At 46.6% G+C, this 18,367-nt stretch overlaps 1 protein-coding gene across 3 annotated transcripts in view; it reads left to right on the plus strand.

The window, feature by feature from the left end:
* The window catches only part of SCUBE2 (signal peptide, CUB domain and EGF like domain containing 2), a 64,279-nt gene extending 53,167 nt beyond the window's left edge, over positions 1 to 11,112 (plus strand). For 2 of the 3 annotated variants that reach the window (XM_027115434.1, XM_027115435.1), the window contains 6 exons: positions 307 to 474; positions 1,189 to 1,350; positions 4,418 to 4,615; positions 6,027 to 6,179; positions 10,058 to 10,137; positions 10,806 to 11,112. In XM_027115434.1, the coding sequence (XP_026971235.1) occupies positions 307 to 474; positions 1,189 to 1,350; positions 4,418 to 4,615; positions 6,027 to 6,179; positions 10,058 to 10,137; positions 10,806 to 10,958 (914 nt within the window). In that variant the 3' untranslated portion in view covers positions 10,959 to 11,112. Of the gene's footprint in view, positions 1 to 306; positions 475 to 1,188; positions 1,351 to 4,417; positions 4,616 to 6,026; positions 6,180 to 10,057; positions 10,138 to 10,805 lie in introns of those variants that run through there. The other variant, XM_027115436.1, reaches the window with a different exon arrangement.
* The last annotated feature ends 7,255 nt before the right edge of the window (positions 11,113 to 18,367 follow it).

The following is an 18,367-nucleotide window of genomic DNA, read 5'->3' on the forward strand; positions in this document are numbered from 1 at the left end:
GCAGCTGCCTGGGCCCTGGGTAGTCCTAAGCCTGCAGCCTACCCATGCCTGCTCCGTAATCCAGAAGGGTCCACACTTGTCTCCATCTTTGCGCTGTGCTGTGTAGCCCTGTGTGTAAACATCAGCACCCACATGCTACCTCGTCAGTGTCCGCAGCAGGGCTGGACAAAGTTTCTCTCGCTGAGGTGGGAGCTGAGGTCCGCATGGGGTGACAGGCCTGACCACATCTCTCTGATCTCATCTGCAGAGAGATGGGAAAGGCTCTGCCCAGGGGCCTTGCTCACCTAAGGTCATTGATCCCCCCAGGTCTGTGCCAACCTGGTGAATATTCCGCGGATGGCTTTGCACCCTGCCAGCTCTGTGCCCTGGGCACATTCCAGCCTGAAGCTGGCCGTACTTCCTGCTTTCCCTGTGGAGGAGGCCTCCTCACCAAACACCTGGGAGCCACTTCCTTCCAGGACTGTGAAACCAGAGGTGAGGACTTGGCAGCTTGCCTCTTCCCGGAATTGAATTTCCCCTTTTGAGAACCGTGGTAAAGCCCCAGTCAAGCTCGGCCGAGGTGCCCTGTGTGGGCCCCAGTGGCAGGGAGGACAGGTCCCCACGGCCATTCGTCCCTGCTGGATGTGCAGGGAGCACAGGAACTCCCTAGATATGGTCCTCCCCTTCGAACGGGGCTGACTGCAAGACAGCCGGGGAGATGGGCAGGTTTAGTCCACAGGCTCCCTCTGCTCCTTGCTTCCAGGCCTCCTCTAGCTCCTCACCCTTCCCTAGAGTTCCCCACTCCAGAACAGGCCCTACGCCTTCTCCAGAGCCTCACCCCGCTGCCTTCTGCAGGAGCCCAGCCCCAAGCCCAGGGTCAGCTCTGCGCCCCTCCAGGCTCCCAGGCCCGCTGTGCATGAAGACAGAGCTGTGAGCATTCACGCCCGACGACATCACGGACAATGAACTCAGAAGATACACCCATACCTCGTTCCCTTTGTGTTTTTCTCAGTGTCATGAGTCACAAGTCGCACCCAAGCTGGCTATTTAGGGAATTAAATGTTGATTAGCCCCAGAGTAGTAGGAAAGCAGTACTTATTTGGGCATAGACGTTTCTGTCCCAAACTGCAAAAGCTTTCGTGTTACATCTGATGAAAATAAGTCTTTTTTTTTTCTTTTCGTTCTCTCCACCTTCCCCCACCCCTACAGTTCAATGTTCACCTGGACATTTCTACAACACCACCACTCACCGATGTATTCGCTGCCCAGCAGGAACATACCAGCCAGAATTTGGAAAGAATAATTGTGTTTCCTGCCCAGGAAATACCACGACTGACTTTGATGGCTCCACAAACATAACCCAGTGTAAAAGTAGGTCTCTCTCTAAGGCTTTTCACAGTCCTTGATTAAGAGGGCAAGCACCTGGGTCCACCTAGGGGGTGCGAGTTGGCAGGGGTCCCTGGTTCATTCAGGACCGCGGAGCCGTTGTTAGCCCTCCTCAGGGCTCTGCAGCTCAGTGCTGGACCTGCAGGCACTCACCTGTATTGGTGCAGGCTACTTCTCCAGGCACATTCACAGGCTGTACTTGCTGTAATTTGCTCCCAAGGGTAAAATGTCAGTTCAGCCCTGTTCAACAAGCACTGTTTGAGGACCTGTTATGTGCCAGGCAATGCAAGCAGAATCAGTACCTGGCCCTGCAGCAGCACAGGCTGCGGGACTGCAGAGGAAAGAGCTACTCCCTCTGTCTGGAGAGACGAGGAAAGGTTTTGATGGGGAGAGTTGGGGGAGAGTGGGAGAAAGAACTTCACGCCCAAGAGAGCAGCTGGGAGGAAGCACAGACTCAGAAAGGTGAAAGGCTTTATGGGAAGAGACCCCTGGACCTGATCATGGAATGTGCTGCAGGGAGTCTGAAGCAGACCAAGAAAGGAAGCCTTGTTGACTGAAAAAAAAAAAAAAAGCACAACCTAAAAGTTGAGAGTTATGTTTTATTCGGCTCACAAAACTGAGAACTTAAGCCCGGGACACAGCCTCTCTGATAGCTCTGAGGGACTGCTCCAAAGAGGAAGGGGAGGAACCAGGATATATATGAGTTTTTGCAACAAAGACCAGGTAGTCGGACCATCAAGATTACTGTTAATTAAACAAGACCCAATATCTCAAGGTAAGGAAGTTAGCGCTTTTCTGTGTAAGGGAAGATACAAGAGTCTGGGCTCACTGAAATCGTTCCTTTGATCTGCACCTCAGCTATCTGGGGCCAGCATCCTGTGCTTTCTCATCCTGAGTCTCCTCAGGGTGCATCATTTGGGGTGGCTGCAGTGTGATGGCTTGATGGTCGCAACATCCTTTGTTTACTGACATGGCAGGCAACGTTTTTTCTTTTTTTAAATTTTACTTATTTTTATTTATTTATTATTTTTGGCTGTGTTACGTCTTCGTTGCTGTGCGCGGGCTTTCTCTAGTTGAGGTGAGTGGGGGCTACTCTTCGTTGCAGTGTGTGGGCTTCTCATTGTGGTGGCTTCTCTTGTTGCGGAGCACGAGCTCTAGAGCACGGGGGCTTCAGTAGATGCAGCGCATGGGCTCAGTAGTTGTGGCTTGTGGGCTCTAGAGCGCAGGCTCAGTAGTTGTGGCGCACGGGCTTAGTTGCTCTGCGGCATGTGGGATCTTCCTGGACCAGGGCTCGAACCCGTGTCCCCTGCATTGGCAGGTGGATTCTTAACCACTGCGCCACCAGGGAAGCCCAGCGTTTTTTCATTGACAGTCTTGACTGCCAGACTAGGGAGCTTAGTTTGTATTCTGTAGGAATGGGGAGGTAAATCATTCAAGGACTTGCTATTTGGACTTGGTTTGTTTGCTTCTTTGTTTTTAACTATTGTGTAAAATTCTCTAGTAAAGGCCAGCTGACAACCTCAGCTGGTTCAGCAATGTAGGGGAGCAAGAGGCCTCCCCAAACTGGAAGAGTAGGGGATTGAAGGGGGCAGTGAATCACTTGAATTTATGACTGGAAGCTTATCTGGTTTTCTCTCTATCCCAACGAAGCCCTTTTAACAACATCCTCACAAGTAGCTGTCTAGTCTCTTTTTCGTTAAATTAAAAAAATTTTTTAACATCTTTATTGGAGTATAATTGCCTTGCAATGGTGTGTTAGTGTCTGCTTTATAACAAAGTGAGTCAGCTATACATATACATATATCCCCATATCTCCTCCCTCTTGTGCCTCCCTCCCACCCTCCCTATCCCACCCCTCTAGGTGGTCACAAAGCACCGAGCTCATCTCCCTGTGTTATGAGGCTGCTTCCCACCAGCTATCTATTTTACATTTGGTAGTATATATAAGTCCATGCGACGCTCTCACTTCGTCCCAGCTTACCCTTCCCCCTCCCCGTGCCTTAACAAGAAGCTTACTGCTACTCATAATATCCTAGTCTGTTGGTAGATTACACTTGGGAAGTTCACAGTGTAAGAAGATTCTTTTCCCCGTCAAGATGAAATGTTTCCTTGCCTTCCCACCCCTGGTCCTTGGAGCTGCATGGCACAGTTCCTCAGGTAGCCGATCAGGCTCGGAGACAGTTTTCTTGACTCCATGACTCTCTCCTCTCCCTCTTCTCTTCCAGGAACAAAAGGCTCTTTTTTTGTTTTTTTGTGTGTTTTTTTCCTACTGGGAATAATAAATCCCAGTTACAACTAGAGAGGCCAAAGGTAATCCTTCAACATCTTCTCTTGAACAGGTTCACCTGACAGTTTTAAACATTAAGCTCCTTTAGGGCAAGAATATTTGTTGGATGAATGGAGATTCAGTGAGTGAAGTGTGGCTGAGGTGGTGTGTGTGTGTGTGTGTACGCACAAGTGTGTATGCTCCTTGCCTTTGGTGCCAGAGGTGAGTATCCAGCATGCCCTATACTGACTGATAGCTGAATGGCATTCTCTTCCCCACTTAAAAATAAAACATGGTCTTGACCAGAGAGAAAAGTGAAAGAGTATGGCTGTCATGTCTTCATCAAAGATCTCTAGGAAAGGGTCAAATATCCTTTGCTGAGCAGTAAGCTCTATTCTCCCTATTTTGACAGACCTACAAGTTCTGTGCCATGCATTCTCCTGGCACTTGGACTTTGTAAACAAAACAGTAAAAACTAAAGTTATCCTTTTGTTTCACAAACACCTGTCCCTGACCTTGAATGCCTTCAAGTTAATGAGAAAATGATGCCCTGGGAACCCAGAGGGGTGGGCTCTGTGTGGGAAGTTAATGTAGTCGGGCTCCCAGTGGGGGCTGTGGGCACTACAGGGCAGACTCATTCCTGCGATGATGTCATTTCCGGGGGCAATCGGGTTCTCCTCAGCCAAGCGGGGGCTGGCCATGACATCATTGTTATTATTATTTTTTGACCATGACATTATGACAGCTGTGCTGTGCCTTGGTAACTCATGGCATTTCCTCTTCCAGACAGAAGATGTGGAGGGGAGTTAGGTGATTTCACTGGATACATCGAATCCCCAAACTACCCAGGCAATTACCCTGCCAACACAGAATGTACCTGGACCATCAACCCACCCCCCAAGCGCCGCATCTTGATTGTGGTCCCTGAGATCTTCCTGCCCATAGAGGATGACTGTGGAGACTACCTGGTGATGCGGAAAACTGGTGCGTCTCACCTGTCTGCTCCTCTCCCCTTCTGAGGCCAGCTGGAAAGCCTGATGGCACGCTGCCTGGCTTTATTATTTAAAACATTTTTTATGGAAGTATAGTTCATTTACAATATCATGTAAGTTTCAGGTGTACAGCACAGCGATTCAGTCATATATATGTGTGTGTGTATATATATATGTATATATATTCTTTTTCAGATTTTTTTCTCTTATAGGTTATTACATAGTATTGAGTATAGTTCCCTGTGCTAAACAGTAGGTCCTTGTTGGTTATGCCTGGCTTTAAAGGGGAGAAGCAGGCCTAGAATGCCACCTCGTATTAGAACAGAGATGGGACATGAGTTTCTAGAGTTTGCCAAGAAAACAAAATTTAGACAAAAACCACAGGTTGAGGCCTCCTGTTGAACCCTAGAGGAAGCGATCCTGAAGGTCAGTCTTCCCTCTGTGCTCATTGGGAACCCTCTTCCACAAGGACACAGAGTGTCAGTGAAGCTCATGCAGGGCTGGCTCCAGGACCCCAGACACTTGCCTCACCCTGGGAAGCAACTCATGGCTTAGGGACTGACCAAGACAAAGGGCGTGGTCCAGCCAGGAGGGACCCGCCTCCCATCCTGATGCATGACCCAGTGTCCATAAAAGGATACTGTCACCAACGCAGCTTAGAGGCAGTGTCATGAGGGGGCTCTGCCTGGATCTGAATGCCAGCTCCACCTCTTACTAGTTCTATGATCTTGGGAATACGTTCGGGAACTTTCTGTCCCTCAGAGTGCTCATCTGTTAAAATGGGGATAATAATAGTTGCTACCTCATAGGGTTATCATGAGGAATAAATGCATTTTTATTTGTAAAGCACTTAGAATAATAATGACGCATACTACTTAAGTATTCGCCATTCTTATTAGTGGTTACAATGTCTGGAGTCAGGTGTGGGTTTGAATCCTGATCTTTCCACATACTGGCTGTGTGACCCTGGGCAAGTAATTAATTTCTCCGTAAATGAGATAACCACTGCACCAACTTCCTCTGGTTTTGGGGGGTGGGGGCTAAGTGAGATAAAAGTCTATAAAGTGCAGAGCACACTGCCTGGTGTAAGGAACCATGCAGTGAATGGCGGAGATTATTACCAGGTTGCAGCAGGTTGGCCCTGCAATGTGAGAGCCCTGACCTCAGCTCCTACAGTGAGTGCTGCAGCCTGGGCTGCTGCCATTTGCCAGCCATGGGCCTTGCAGTTAGCCTTCCCTGGGGCCCACAGTCACGACTGTGGCCCTTACGAGGACTCAGCTGGTCCTGAAGAGCCCTTGTACATAACTTGTTTTGTGGTGTGAGTATTTGAAAAGATGAGTGTTCATTATCTGCAGGCTCAATGATGAGTCTTGACCCCCGTCCCCTCCAACTTCCCTTGGCAGCTTCGTCCAATTCTGTGACAACGTATGAAACCTGCCAGACCTACGAACGCCCCATCGCCTTCACCTCTAGATCCAAGAAGCTGTGGATTCAGTTTAAGTCCAATGAAGGGAACAGCGCCAGAGGGTTCCAGGTCCCGTATGTGACGTACGATGGTAAGCACTGTGAAGCCCAGGCTGCAGCACGTGTAAGAGGGTTCTCTGCTCTGAACAGAATCAACTCCTGGGCCAGCTGGTAGACTGCTGACAAGCACGCATGCTCAGAAAGGCAGGCAGGATACGGAGAAAGGACATCGCTGACTCACAGGTGCCAAGGTTTAAACAGGCATTTGGGGATACTGACTACAAGGATGAACAGATGTTTTAGAAAGTAAATGAACGTGAGCATAGTTTTGTGGGTCAGAACATGGGCGATGGCGTCAGCCAGGTTGGGTTTAATCTCTTCTGCAACTTTGTGGATGTTACTTACCATCTCTAGCTTCATTTTCTCAGTGTGTAAATAAGGATAGTCGTTAGACTTAATGTGAGAGTTCAATAGGATGATCCATAAGGGACTTGGTGCAGTGTGTGGCACATAGTAAATACTCAATAAGTATTAACTTACTGCAATTGCAGCTTTTTTTATATAGAATCCCAGGGAATGAGGAAAAAGACCTGAGTTCTGGTCTTGTCTCTGCCACTAACTTGCTGTGTAACTTTGGGCAAGTTAGATGACTTCCCTGGTTTCATTTTCTTCTCGTTAAACGAAGGGGTGGCCTGTGTGAGCCCTGGGGCCCTAGCAAGCTCTGAGACTTCGGTGACAAACATTGACTAGGAACACAAAATGAACTGGACCTTGTCCTGGAAGACCTCATAACCTAGCAGGGAAGAGTTATCTGTTCATCGTGAACTTATTCATTCATCCATGCCACAAATATTTAATGAGCATCTAGTATGCCAGGTATTGGGTGAGGTGCTGGAGACAACACGGTTAGTGACAGAGATACAAAAAAGAATATGGTGTCATAGATGCTACAACGGGGCATGTACAAGGCTCTGTGTGAGACAGAAAAAGGGGCAGCCATTCATTTTGCATGGGTTTTTGGAAAGAATAGAGCAAAGTCTCAAGAGATTTGGGTCTTGAAAGAATACGTAAGTTTTCTTATAAATGGGAGGAAGAACACTCAGGAAAAGAGGATGACATAGGCCAAAGGATGGAGTACCTGGCATGTTGGGGGCTAATGATTTTGCCAGTTGGTAGGGTGCATGGGGCTCAGCAGTGAGAGATGAGATTAGAAGCAGGTGGGGTTAGGCTATGAAGAGTCTCGAGTGCCAAGCTCAGAAGGGTGGACCTAATCTTAAAGGGAGCCACTGAAGGTTTTTAGGCAGACAGGTGTGAAAAGTAGGTGTTTTGGAAAGACGATATTCTATGGAGTTCCTAAAAACACCTCACATAGTTTATTTCTAACATGTGACAAACTCTAGAATCATCATCCTGGTGCCTGAAACCATGTCAAACACTAAGACAAGGGCCCTTAGTATCAGACTCCTAGGTGGACACACATGGCTCCCAGGTGGCTCTGCTGGGATTCAGAGCATCTTATCTCCCCAAAGGCAGCCAGCCTACAACCTCCCCCATCTAGGATCAGGAAGGAGCCAAAAAGCCACAGAGACTCCAGAACAAATGTCACCAAAGTTCACACATTTCGGTCAGGCTGTTCTCAACTCTGTGACACATGAAAACGTCTTGATTTTTTTCTTTAATTCAAACAAAGGGTTGTAGCTTGAACCAGGGGAAATGACATATAACCCTGGTTAGGCCCACAAGAGTGTGTCTGAAATGTATGGACACCAAGGGGAGAAGAGAGGGTGCAGGTGGGATGAACTGGGAGATTGGAATTGACATATATACACTAATATGTATAACATAGATAACTAATGAGAACCTGCTGTATAGCACAGGGAACTCCACTTCGCTGTACAGTAGAAACTAACACAACATTGTTAAACAACAATACCCCAATTTAAAAAAATATTGTGTCTGTCACAGCAGAAAATAGTTGAAAACTGCTGTTTTGGCCGTGCAGAAGCCTTTTAGCTCTTCACCAGAGCCTATTTAATTTTTTCTTTCAACCTATATTTCAGACAGTTTTGATATCTGGTTCCAAGCCCAGAAGAACAGCAGTCACATTGAGAAGGGGCAGCTGAGGCTGCTACAGACTAGCCCACTGGCCTGGAGAGCATGGAGCACCGTAGCTGCGGCTAACATGTGCTGAGCTTATGAGGACCAGGCATGTGCCAAGTGCCCTTGACACGGCACGTTCCTCACAGCCACCCATGCAGTGGACACGACTCTCCTGATGTTACAGATGAGGCCACTCTGGCTTAGAGATTTAAGTAACTGCCTGAGAGCACAGCAGGACAAAGTTGCAGGGGTCTTTGGGACTCCTGAGTTCTTACCTACAACACTGGAGCGCTTTTCTCATGACAGTTGGAGCAAGTGAGGAGACACGGTAGTTCTTTTTTTTTTTAATAAATTTAGTTAGTTAGTTAGTTTTGGCTACACTGGGTCTTCGTTGCTGCATGCGGGCTTTTCTCTAGTTGCGGTGAGCCGGGGCTACTCTTCGTTGTGGTGAGCAGGCTTCTCATTGCGGTGGCTTCTCTTGTTGCGGAGCACGGGCTCTAGGCGCACGGGCTTCAGCAGCTGTGGCATGCGGGCTCAGTAGTTGTGGCTCGCGGGCTCTAGAGTGCTGGCTCAGCAGTTGTGGCACACAGGCTTAGTTGCTCCACAGCATGTGGGATCGTCCCAGACCAGGGCTTGAACTCATGTCCCCTGCATTGGCAGGCGGATTCTTAACCACTGTGCCCGGCACTGGGAAGCCCAACACTGTAGTTCTTAAAAGCAGAGGAAAGATTTTTTAAAAAGACGGTGGTTTGGAAGCATTTGGGATAGTGGCAAACAGCTCTCTAGAACAGTGACAAGCGTTCCTAATGGTGAACTCCTCATCAAAAGGAGCTAATTCTCTGAGGTAGAGACTCTGCAGTAGAGGAATTCAAGATTAAAAAAAAGAAAACGTACCCTCATTCATATATTATAGATTTTGTATTCACGAAAATGAAAGGATAAGAAGAAAGAGACCACATGAATAGAGGACCAGCGATATTGTACATGTATTAAATTAGTAATTATGAGTATTACCCTATGAATTTCCATTTCCCATCACTTGAGCAGGAGAGACTTTTTCTCCCACACAGTTCCAGTGATGTTCTTATGATTTGTTTGGATTTGTTGCACATAATATGCATACAAAGAGGCATTCTTCTCTGCCTGGAATTTAAAAAAGATTGTGTTTTGCATATGCTTGATTTGAATTATGACTGTAGGAAATAGGCTAGACTTTGAATGCATCAAGGAAGGTGAGGACTAAGAGTTGAGCAGCATGAAGGTCACTGGTGACCCCCAACAAGCAGTTTTGGAGGAGTGCTGGGGGCCAGAGTCGACTGGAATGGGTGTGAGAGAGAAAGAAAGGAATCGAATTGGAGATAGTGAGTGCTGACAATTCTTTCAAGGAGTTTTGCTACAAAGGGGAGCGGAGACGTGGGATGGAAGCTGGAGGGAGAAATGAGATCTAGAGAGGGTTTTTTTAAAAAACATTGGAGACACAACAGCATGTTTGCATGCTGGTGTGAAAGACCAGCAGAGAGAAAATTTCATCACGTAGGAAAGGAAGGGCAGGATTAGTGGAACAACGTCCTTGATTTGGTGAGAGAACATGGAGCTGGTAAGCAAAGTGGAGGGATGGGTCTTGGCTGGATATACAGAGGTTCATCTGAGGGAGGAACAGGAGAGATGGATGCAGATGCTGGTGGGTGAGAGGAGGTAGCGGGTGAGTCTGTGGAAGTTCTCTCTGATTGCCTTCTTAGTATCAGAGAGGTCATTGTTCTGATGGCAGCTACAGAAGGGGCATTTCTCAGAACCTTATTTGAAAAATGAAGGCGTCAGCCTGGAAAGAACTAAAGCATACAAATGCAAAATATGTCCTTTATTCAAACAGAGGACTACCAGGAACTCATTGAAGACATAGTTCGAGATGGCAGGCTCTACGCATCAGAGAACCATCAGGAAATACTGAAGGTGAGTATGCACCCGAGGTGGCCACGGCAGTCACCCACAGGGCTCGCCAGGTGCCACCGAGGAAGGGTTTCCTCTTGCTACCTTTCAGACACTGAGCCTGCTCTGGGCTGAGGTCAGTTTTATATCTTCAACAGACTTAGTTTTTTTTTTTAAAAAACTCAAGGGGCCATTTTTAGTGTTGTCAAATAAAGTAGTATTTTTTAGTTTGGAAATGTGTGGAGAAGCAGAGGGAAACTTGTTTATCAGAAATCCAAGCCAGCGGCAACTCATGTTTCCATGTTCATTCTCCAAATAGTTGAAGATTCTTGGCTCCTTGCTCATCCTTCCAGCCTGAAGTCCACCAAATTTTAGATACTTTTAAGTATAAATAAACGCTTGCCATATCACTAACGCTATAAATATTCCCCAAATTCCAAAGTTACCACGTGGTTTAGAAAAACAATTTTTTACACATTAAATTTTTAAAATAAAAGTAATTTGTGCTCTTTATAGATACTTAGGAAACAAAAATTGGGACTAAAAAAGATAAAAATCAGAGGAGACAATTTTCACAAAGCGTTTTTCAGCTGATCAACCTACCGCCTAACAGTGGGACATTATAGTTCCATTGGCAAAATGTCATAATGTTAAAATATTTTGGCCCAGTAACAAAATTCTGTTCTTTTCAGGATAAGAAACTGATCAAGGCTCTGTTTGACGTTCTGGCCCACCCCCAGAACTATTTCAAGTACACAGCCCAGGAGTCCCGGGAAATGTTTCCAAGATCCTTCATCCGATTGCTCCGTTCCAAAGTGTCCAGGTTTCTGAGACCTTACAAATGAGCCTGCCCACGTGCCACTCAGCACAGCATTGGGCTGTGGGCTGGTGGAACACAGCGATCTGCTTCTGCAGCCAGCATAGCCGGATAACGCTGCCTCTAGTAGCAGTGCCTGGTTAGAGTTCAATTTTTATAGATAATACAGATATTTTGGTAAATTGAACTTGGTTTTTCTTTCCCAGCATTGTGGATGTGGACTGAGAACGGCTTTGAGTCTTACTCGCTTCTCATTGCTGTGGGCACATGTCTTGGATATGTCAAGGGCTGGCTGAGCGGGACTTCAGTCAGCTCAGGTGAGATGCACGTGTCCTTCTTGGTCCTCACTCCTCCTTGAGGGGGCTGCCTTGTCTGAGACTTCAGCTTCTTCCAGCATGGTCCTCCCTAAGGGAGCCCTCTGCATTCAGGTGTCGGCTCCGACCAGGCAGAGCAGGAAAGGGGGGAGGGAGGGAGGGAGAGTCCTCCAGGCATCATCTACCCACCCGGGACCTGGGAGGACTCGGTGACTCCACAGCCTTCTCCAGCCTGTGTGACCTAAGTTTGATCCCAGAAGCTTGAGTCCTAAGCAGTGATCACTAGAAATTACTTACAGCAGAAGGAATTAGAAATAAAAAGATAGAAACTAAGCACTTCCACAGACATCGTAATGTAGACCTATCGATGGCCTTCCCTGTTGCCAGTTTCCACCTCAGAGCAAATGCACAGTGCTTGTCTTACACCTTCAGCTGTGCCCTCAGGGCACCACTCTTCTGGGCGCTGCAGTAGAGCCTGGAGAGTTCAGATAGGATGTGATCTCCTCGATGGATGAGAATCCATCCATCATGAAAAGGAGATTTCACACACCCCGAGTCAATACCGCCAAGGGTTCTCCTTCCTCCGTGGGCTTCCCAGCACAGGGCGTGCGAGGTCCAGGTGCGACGTGTTACAGACCAGCCTGTCATGTTTGCCTTCCTTCCCCTCGCCAAGTTCAGAGCCTGACTGGGGTCCAGGGGCACGGGCTGCACGGCTCAGGGTGGTCTCAGGCCCTTAATGGTCACCCACTGCCGGAAGCACACAAATCCCGGCCTCTTAGTACCGCAGAATCATCTCACTTTCTCTCGGCACAGTGGGACCTCACAGTCACTTTCTCCCACAGGAATTTGATTTTTCAATATTATTGAATTTTTAAAAATTGAAATCCATAGGCAAAAATCTCATTACAGTGAATAAAAAAGACTTCTGTCAAACAAGCTGCCATTTCCCTAATGAATGGGCTGACTACACACAACCCTAGTGTTTTATTTCAGTAGCAAACTAACTCTGCACACAATCAATTCTCTACACCAAAGTACCAAAAGAAAAAAAAGATTAACAAACATTTTTGAAGAAAACAAAGATTATTTCATTTATTGTTGAATTCTCTTTTCACCTCAGTGTTTTGTTTTTTAACCTATTAATAACATTGAGTTTTTAAAAGCCCAATCAAACTTCAAAAAATTTATTTGGATGGTCCTAAATATCCATTTCTAAGTCTCTCTTCAAAAATTTGAGCATCTTCATTTTAAAAAATAATCATTAATACAAGTACTTGGAATTGGTGATGCTGGAACTTGGCTTACATTTCTGAGTCTGACCCTAAGATGAAAATTCAAATGTAATACAATGTGAGTTAATGACCTGACCGATGGCAGCAGAACTGCGCCAGCCCGTCCAAGCATGTTAGTAACTTTGTCCTTAGGACTGTCTGATTCTGTATTGCTGGTTTCACAAGAAGGCTAGGGATGGCGGTACACTGGGGGTTGGAAGGAGGCTGCATAAACCTGGTCTCTGTGAAGCATCCTTCAGGAGCTGGGCCATGCATGAGCCACTGAGGCCCTCCTGAAGCTTCCTCTCTATACCCATCAACCACTCTGAGAGACTCTGTGGTCCTGTTGGAAGACTGGATGGCAGGGGCTACTGTCGCTACCTGTTAAATCAGTAAATAGTTATCAAACATCTGCTCTTTGCCAGGCACTGTTCTAGGTCCGAGGGATGCACAGTGACAGGACAGACAAGGTCTTGTCATTTTAGAGTTTACATTTTAGAGGGAGGAGACAATGAACAAATCAACACGGAAAGTATCAACTAGTAGTAAGTGCTATGTTGAAAATTAAAATAGGTTAATATAACAGATGATGGTGTGGCTTCTTTAGGATTGGGAATTGCGGAGGTTTCTCTAGGTAAACGGTATTTCAACTGAAAAATAAATGGCAAGAAGGAACCAGCCTTGGACAAATCAGGGGGAAGAACATTCCAGATAGAGGAAAGCCAGGTGCAAAGGCTATCAGGCAGCAACAAGCGTGTGTGTGGATCATAGACTAGTGAGAAGGCAAGTGGTATGAGATGAGGCCAGGGAACTGGACAGGAGCCAGAGCACACTGGGCTTTGGAATTCAGAATGAGCGTTGTGGGTTTAATTCTAAATATGTCGTGCAGCTTTTGGCGGGGGTTTAAACAGAAAAGTGAGGTGACCTGATTTCTGTTGTTAAAAGATAGCTCTGGTTACTGTATGAAGAATAGGTTTTAGAAAGCAGGCACAGAGGCAGAGAACAGTTAACAAACTACTGCAACCAACCAAGCAGCCATCCAGTGAGAGATGAGGTTGTCTGGGTAAGGCGGGAGTAGTGGAGAGGAGAGAACAGAAGGATTCTGGACATGTTTTGGGAGAGAGTCACCAGAACTTGCTGGTGATTGGGTGGAAGGGGAAGGGAAGGACAGCAACTGAAGGTGACCCCTAGTTGTCTGAATAACTGGTAGATGGAGAAGACTGCAGGAGGAGCAGGTTTGGGACACGTGACAATCTAAAAACCTGTCTACAACTTCTTTGATGCTCCTTCCATGCAAAGTTGGGGGCCTTTTGCCCCTCCCCTTGAACCTGGGATCTGTGACTGATTAACCAATCTTATATGGCAGAAGTAACATTTTACTAGTTCCTGGGCCCAGGACTTAAGATACTGGCAATTTCCACTTCGTCTCCTTGGGAAACTCACTGGGACTTCAGTCACCGTGCCTTGAGGAAGCCATAGCAGCTCGTGAAGAGAAACCAAGCCCTCCCCACCTCCCCACCTCCCCACAGCCCAGCTGACTCCCAGGTGACAGCTAGCAAAACTTGCCAGCTAACCTTAGAAATGGATTCTCCAGCTGATGCTTCACTGAGCAGTCCCTGTTGAGCCATACCAAAATGACAGCCTTGTGAGCAAAATCAATGATTATTGTTGTTTTAGTCATTAGGCTTTGGGTGCTTTCTTATGCAATGATAAGACACTGGAAAAGAAGAGAAGATCAAGAGTTTAATTTTGGCCATTCTAAGTATGACATGACTATTAGTATCCAAATAAAGAGTTCAAATAGGCAACTGGTTCTATGAAGTCCCAGGAGCGCTCAGGGCTGGAATATTAATTTTAATGTCACAGAATAAAGAATGAGACGGGTTGAGGTCACCTGGGAAAAGTAGGTAGATAAAAGAAGACCAGTCAACTCTGAACTCTGGGGGAGCTGTTGATGAAGTAAACAGGAAGAGGTCAGAGCTGAGCTTTGCCTTCCTTCCGCGAGAACAAGTTTTGTGGTAGAACTCTGAGTGGGAGAGGAATCTGTACATGTCCTTCCCTCCAGCTGTGGATATTGTTCTTGAGCCATTTACTGAAGTGCTGCTTTTATGGCTTCAGCCACGTTTCCCTTGAGCTTCCAATGCTAATAAAAGAGTGCTTGCCTTTTCACACTAACGGATGATTATCTTCACTTCGGAAGATTGCTTCCTCTGAATCATTCTCTGAGCTGTTGAGTGTGTCATCTGTAGGCACTCACTGGATTTAGGTTTGCAGGTGATTTTATAATTGTCATGTGGAAACTTGGGAAAGGCAGCAGCTGCACCGCACAGAGCAAGGAATTGTGGATCTTTGCAGGAAGATGCACCAGGGCTGCTGCATGCTGCCCACCACTGCAGACCACTGCAGCCAGTGGGCCTGTGCACCGGGAAACCCTGGGCTCCCTCCTGCACACCTCGATCTCCTCCTTAACTCAGAAGACATGCCTCTTACTGGGGCTGTCAGTATCTCTGCTTCTTTTCACGCGGGAGGATGGATCCCAGGAGCCTTACCCAAGTCTACATTACTCTTAGTCAGTATTTGGGAGGCACGTGGATTAGGTGAGGCTGGAGTAAAGCAGTTCCTCACCAAGTCAAGGGAGCCTTGTTACCTGTGGCCTTCTTGCTAGGCAAGCCATCAGCTGCCTCCAAATCCAGGTCCTGGGTGTTGCCGCTAGGAGCCCAACCACGGGAAATTAGAAGCCCTGGAGAGGCTTCCTCCCTGTGTCATCTTCTACTCCAGGGGCTTGTGAACCCAGCTCAGGGGTGTCCTGGGTATTTGTGGTAACATGCTTCCTTCTCCGTTCAGGCAGTCCTGATCCGCCTACAGGAGACCAACATCTGGGGCTTGATGGCCCAGCGAGGCTGCTCCTGTGATTGACAGCTATAAAGACATACCTACTTAGCAGGGATCACTTTCCAGGGAACACAGGATTGAAACAGATTTAGAAAGTGAAACCACTCATTCACAGGCAGGTTGCTCTAGCTGAATAAAAGGGATACAAATTAAACCCACCTACTATAAACAATGATCATAACTCAGCATTGCTTGGTTTTCAGAGTATCTCATTAGGGGAATGGACTACAGACCTTAGTTACTAATAATTCTTTGTTAACGTGTTTGCTCATTCATTCATTTATACAACATGTTTACTGAGGGCTTACCAAGTGCTAGGTATTGAGGAACCGGTGATCCTGTAATGAGCAAAATGCTCTTGTGGAGTTTAGATTCTAGTGGAGGGAGACAGAAAATAAACGAACATATAGTAAAGTCAAGTGTGATAACTGCTATAAAGAAAGTTAAAAAGGGTGAAAAGATAAGAGTATGAGGAGGTGGTGGGAGGGAGCGGCTACTCTAGATAGGGTGAGCTCATCATTGGAATCATGAATCCAGCCCCCTCCCAGGGCACTGGCTCCTTAAACCAAGCCTGGCAGCACTGGCCCTGGCAAGTTCCTCTGCCCACCCAGCAGGAACTTGACAGTTTGGCTCAGGCCAGGATGACGAAAGCTCCAGCCTGTGAACAAGCCATTTTGCAATTCCTAGAACAGGTGCCACCTAGTGGTTGTAAATGGAATCCACCTGTGTTTCAGTCATCCCACTGCCTTGGAGCTTAAGTAACCTTGGAGCTTAAATGCTCATAATTCAAGACAAAATGTTACCAATGGGATGTTGGGGACTAGGGCTGTGGTTTGACAACTGATTGCATGTTGTTTCAAACAGCCCTCGGAATGTATCTGTTTAGGTCTTTTCCTTCCCTCTGCCTGGCCTAATGACTAATGACCAGGTGAGAAGTCATTGATCTTCAGGTCCTTTCAAACTATCAACAATTCTCTGAATCACATCCATGTCCAAAGACACACACACACACAAACACACACACCACATTCATTTATTCATTGTTATGGTCTCGGCACCATGCTAGGCTGGATACATATTCCTGAGACAGGAGGAAAAAGGACTTGAAAGAATGAGGGGGGGCAGGGGGGGCTTCCCTGGTGGTGCAGTGGTTAAGAATCTGCCTGCCAATGCAGGGGACACAGGTTCGAGCCCTGGTCCAGGAAGATCCCACGTGCCGCGGAGCAACTAAGCCTGTGTGCCACAACTACTGAGCCTGCGCTCTAGAACCTGCCAGCCACAGCTACTGAAGCCTGCGCACCTAGAGCCCGTGCTCCACAACAAGAGAAGCCACCGCAATGAGAAGCCCATGCACCGCAACAAAAGAGTAGATCCCGCTCGTGGCAACTATAGAAAGCCCACACACAGCAACGAAGACCCAAGACAGCCAAAAATAAATTTAAAAAAAAAGAATGCAGGGGAACAATCAGTCCCAAATTGTAATCTTGTGTGATTTTCACCAAGTGTCGTTTAAAGAGCTTACACACCCCACTGACTTGGACTGTCTTATGATCTTATATTTTATCCTACCTAGGATTGAAGGATAACTTTGAGGCATAGTTTGGAGTTTTCTGTCTTTTCCTTGTGCAGCGCAAAAAGCAGAAATACAAACCTACCTCAAATCTGAGCTTTGGTGCTATCTTTGCCTTATTATACACTTTGTGGTTGAAAAATAATTAATAGTTTCTGAGCAGAAAATGGAACCAATGCCCCAGGGAGGATAGACCCAGCAATGTGTGACTGACACAGTCATGGCCAGCAGAAGAGTGTGGTGGTAAAGAGTGTGAGCTTGTGGTGAACCCTGGCCGGGCCTGCTGGGCTCAGCCCTCTGCAGCCTTGTGTGTAACTCACTGTGCATGACCACAAACTGGTCATCGTTACACAGTGCCAGTGCAGCTGCAGTAAATGATGTCTGTCCATTGCATAAAACTGTGGACAATATAGCCAGATGGTAATGGTGGCAAAGGAAAAATATGTGCTCAGAATCCCAATGTTAGGTCCAGGTGACTTGGCTTGAGGAAGGCAGCTTTTAGCAGCCACATCAGGCACCAAAGCTGAAGTTTTGAGTGATGTGGGTGCAACTATAAGAGGCTTGGTAAACCCTCACTTGGGATTTCCAACGAGGAACTAAGGGGACTCAAGCAGCATGACTCACCCAATATTCCCCCTCTCAGTATTCCTAATGTACTTTTCTGAGAATGCATTCTTTCTGTTTATCTTAGTGAAAGATTTCTCAAAGATTTATGTTTCATAATGTTCATTTTCTCCAAGACTCCCATTATGTCCTCTGCAGTACCTGGATTTGTATCCCAGCTCTGCCACTTAATAGCTGTGTGACCTTGCACAAGTTACTTGACCTCTCTGTGCCTCAGTTTCCTCATATAGTAAATAAAGAAAAAGATAGTACTTACTGGATAGGGTTGTTGTGAGAATAAATGCATTCACAAATGGAAAACTCTTAGAAAACTACCTGGAATGTAGTATGGGCTCAATAAATGTTAACTATCATCATCATTATCATCTTCCACCACTTCAGACTAGAGAAGTTAAATCCAAGATACACTTAAAAAATGGGTTCGTACTCTGCTAGTTTCTCCCATTTCACTGAAATAGAGAATCCTTTAGTTTCAGGCTTTCTAGTAGGATGTGTTTGTTCTAGAACCAGAAGAATTGGAGCTTGAAGTAGGAATGAAAGGCCATAATGCCTGACTAGGGTTCTTCCACAGGACCTTCTGAAAACCCTTATTCTCCTGAGCTGGAAAGGAGAAATGTGTTCTTCCAATCTCCTAAGACTATCTCTCTCAGATCAGAAACAGCACCCATATACAGAGACCTGTCAATCCATCATCTTTCCTTATTTTCAGTCCTCAGCCTCTGATGTATGAAGATGGCAGTACATCTCCTTGCTGAGCTCAGAATCA

The sequence above is a fragment of the Aethalodelphis obliquidens genome, unplaced genomic scaffold (genome assembly GCF_003676395.1).
Source record: "Aethalodelphis obliquidens isolate GAN/ISIS:26980383/991018 unplaced genomic scaffold, ASM367639v1 scaffold14, whole genome shotgun sequence".
Taxonomy (NCBI): domain Eukaryota; kingdom Metazoa; phylum Chordata; class Mammalia; order Artiodactyla; family Delphinidae; genus Aethalodelphis; species Aethalodelphis obliquidens.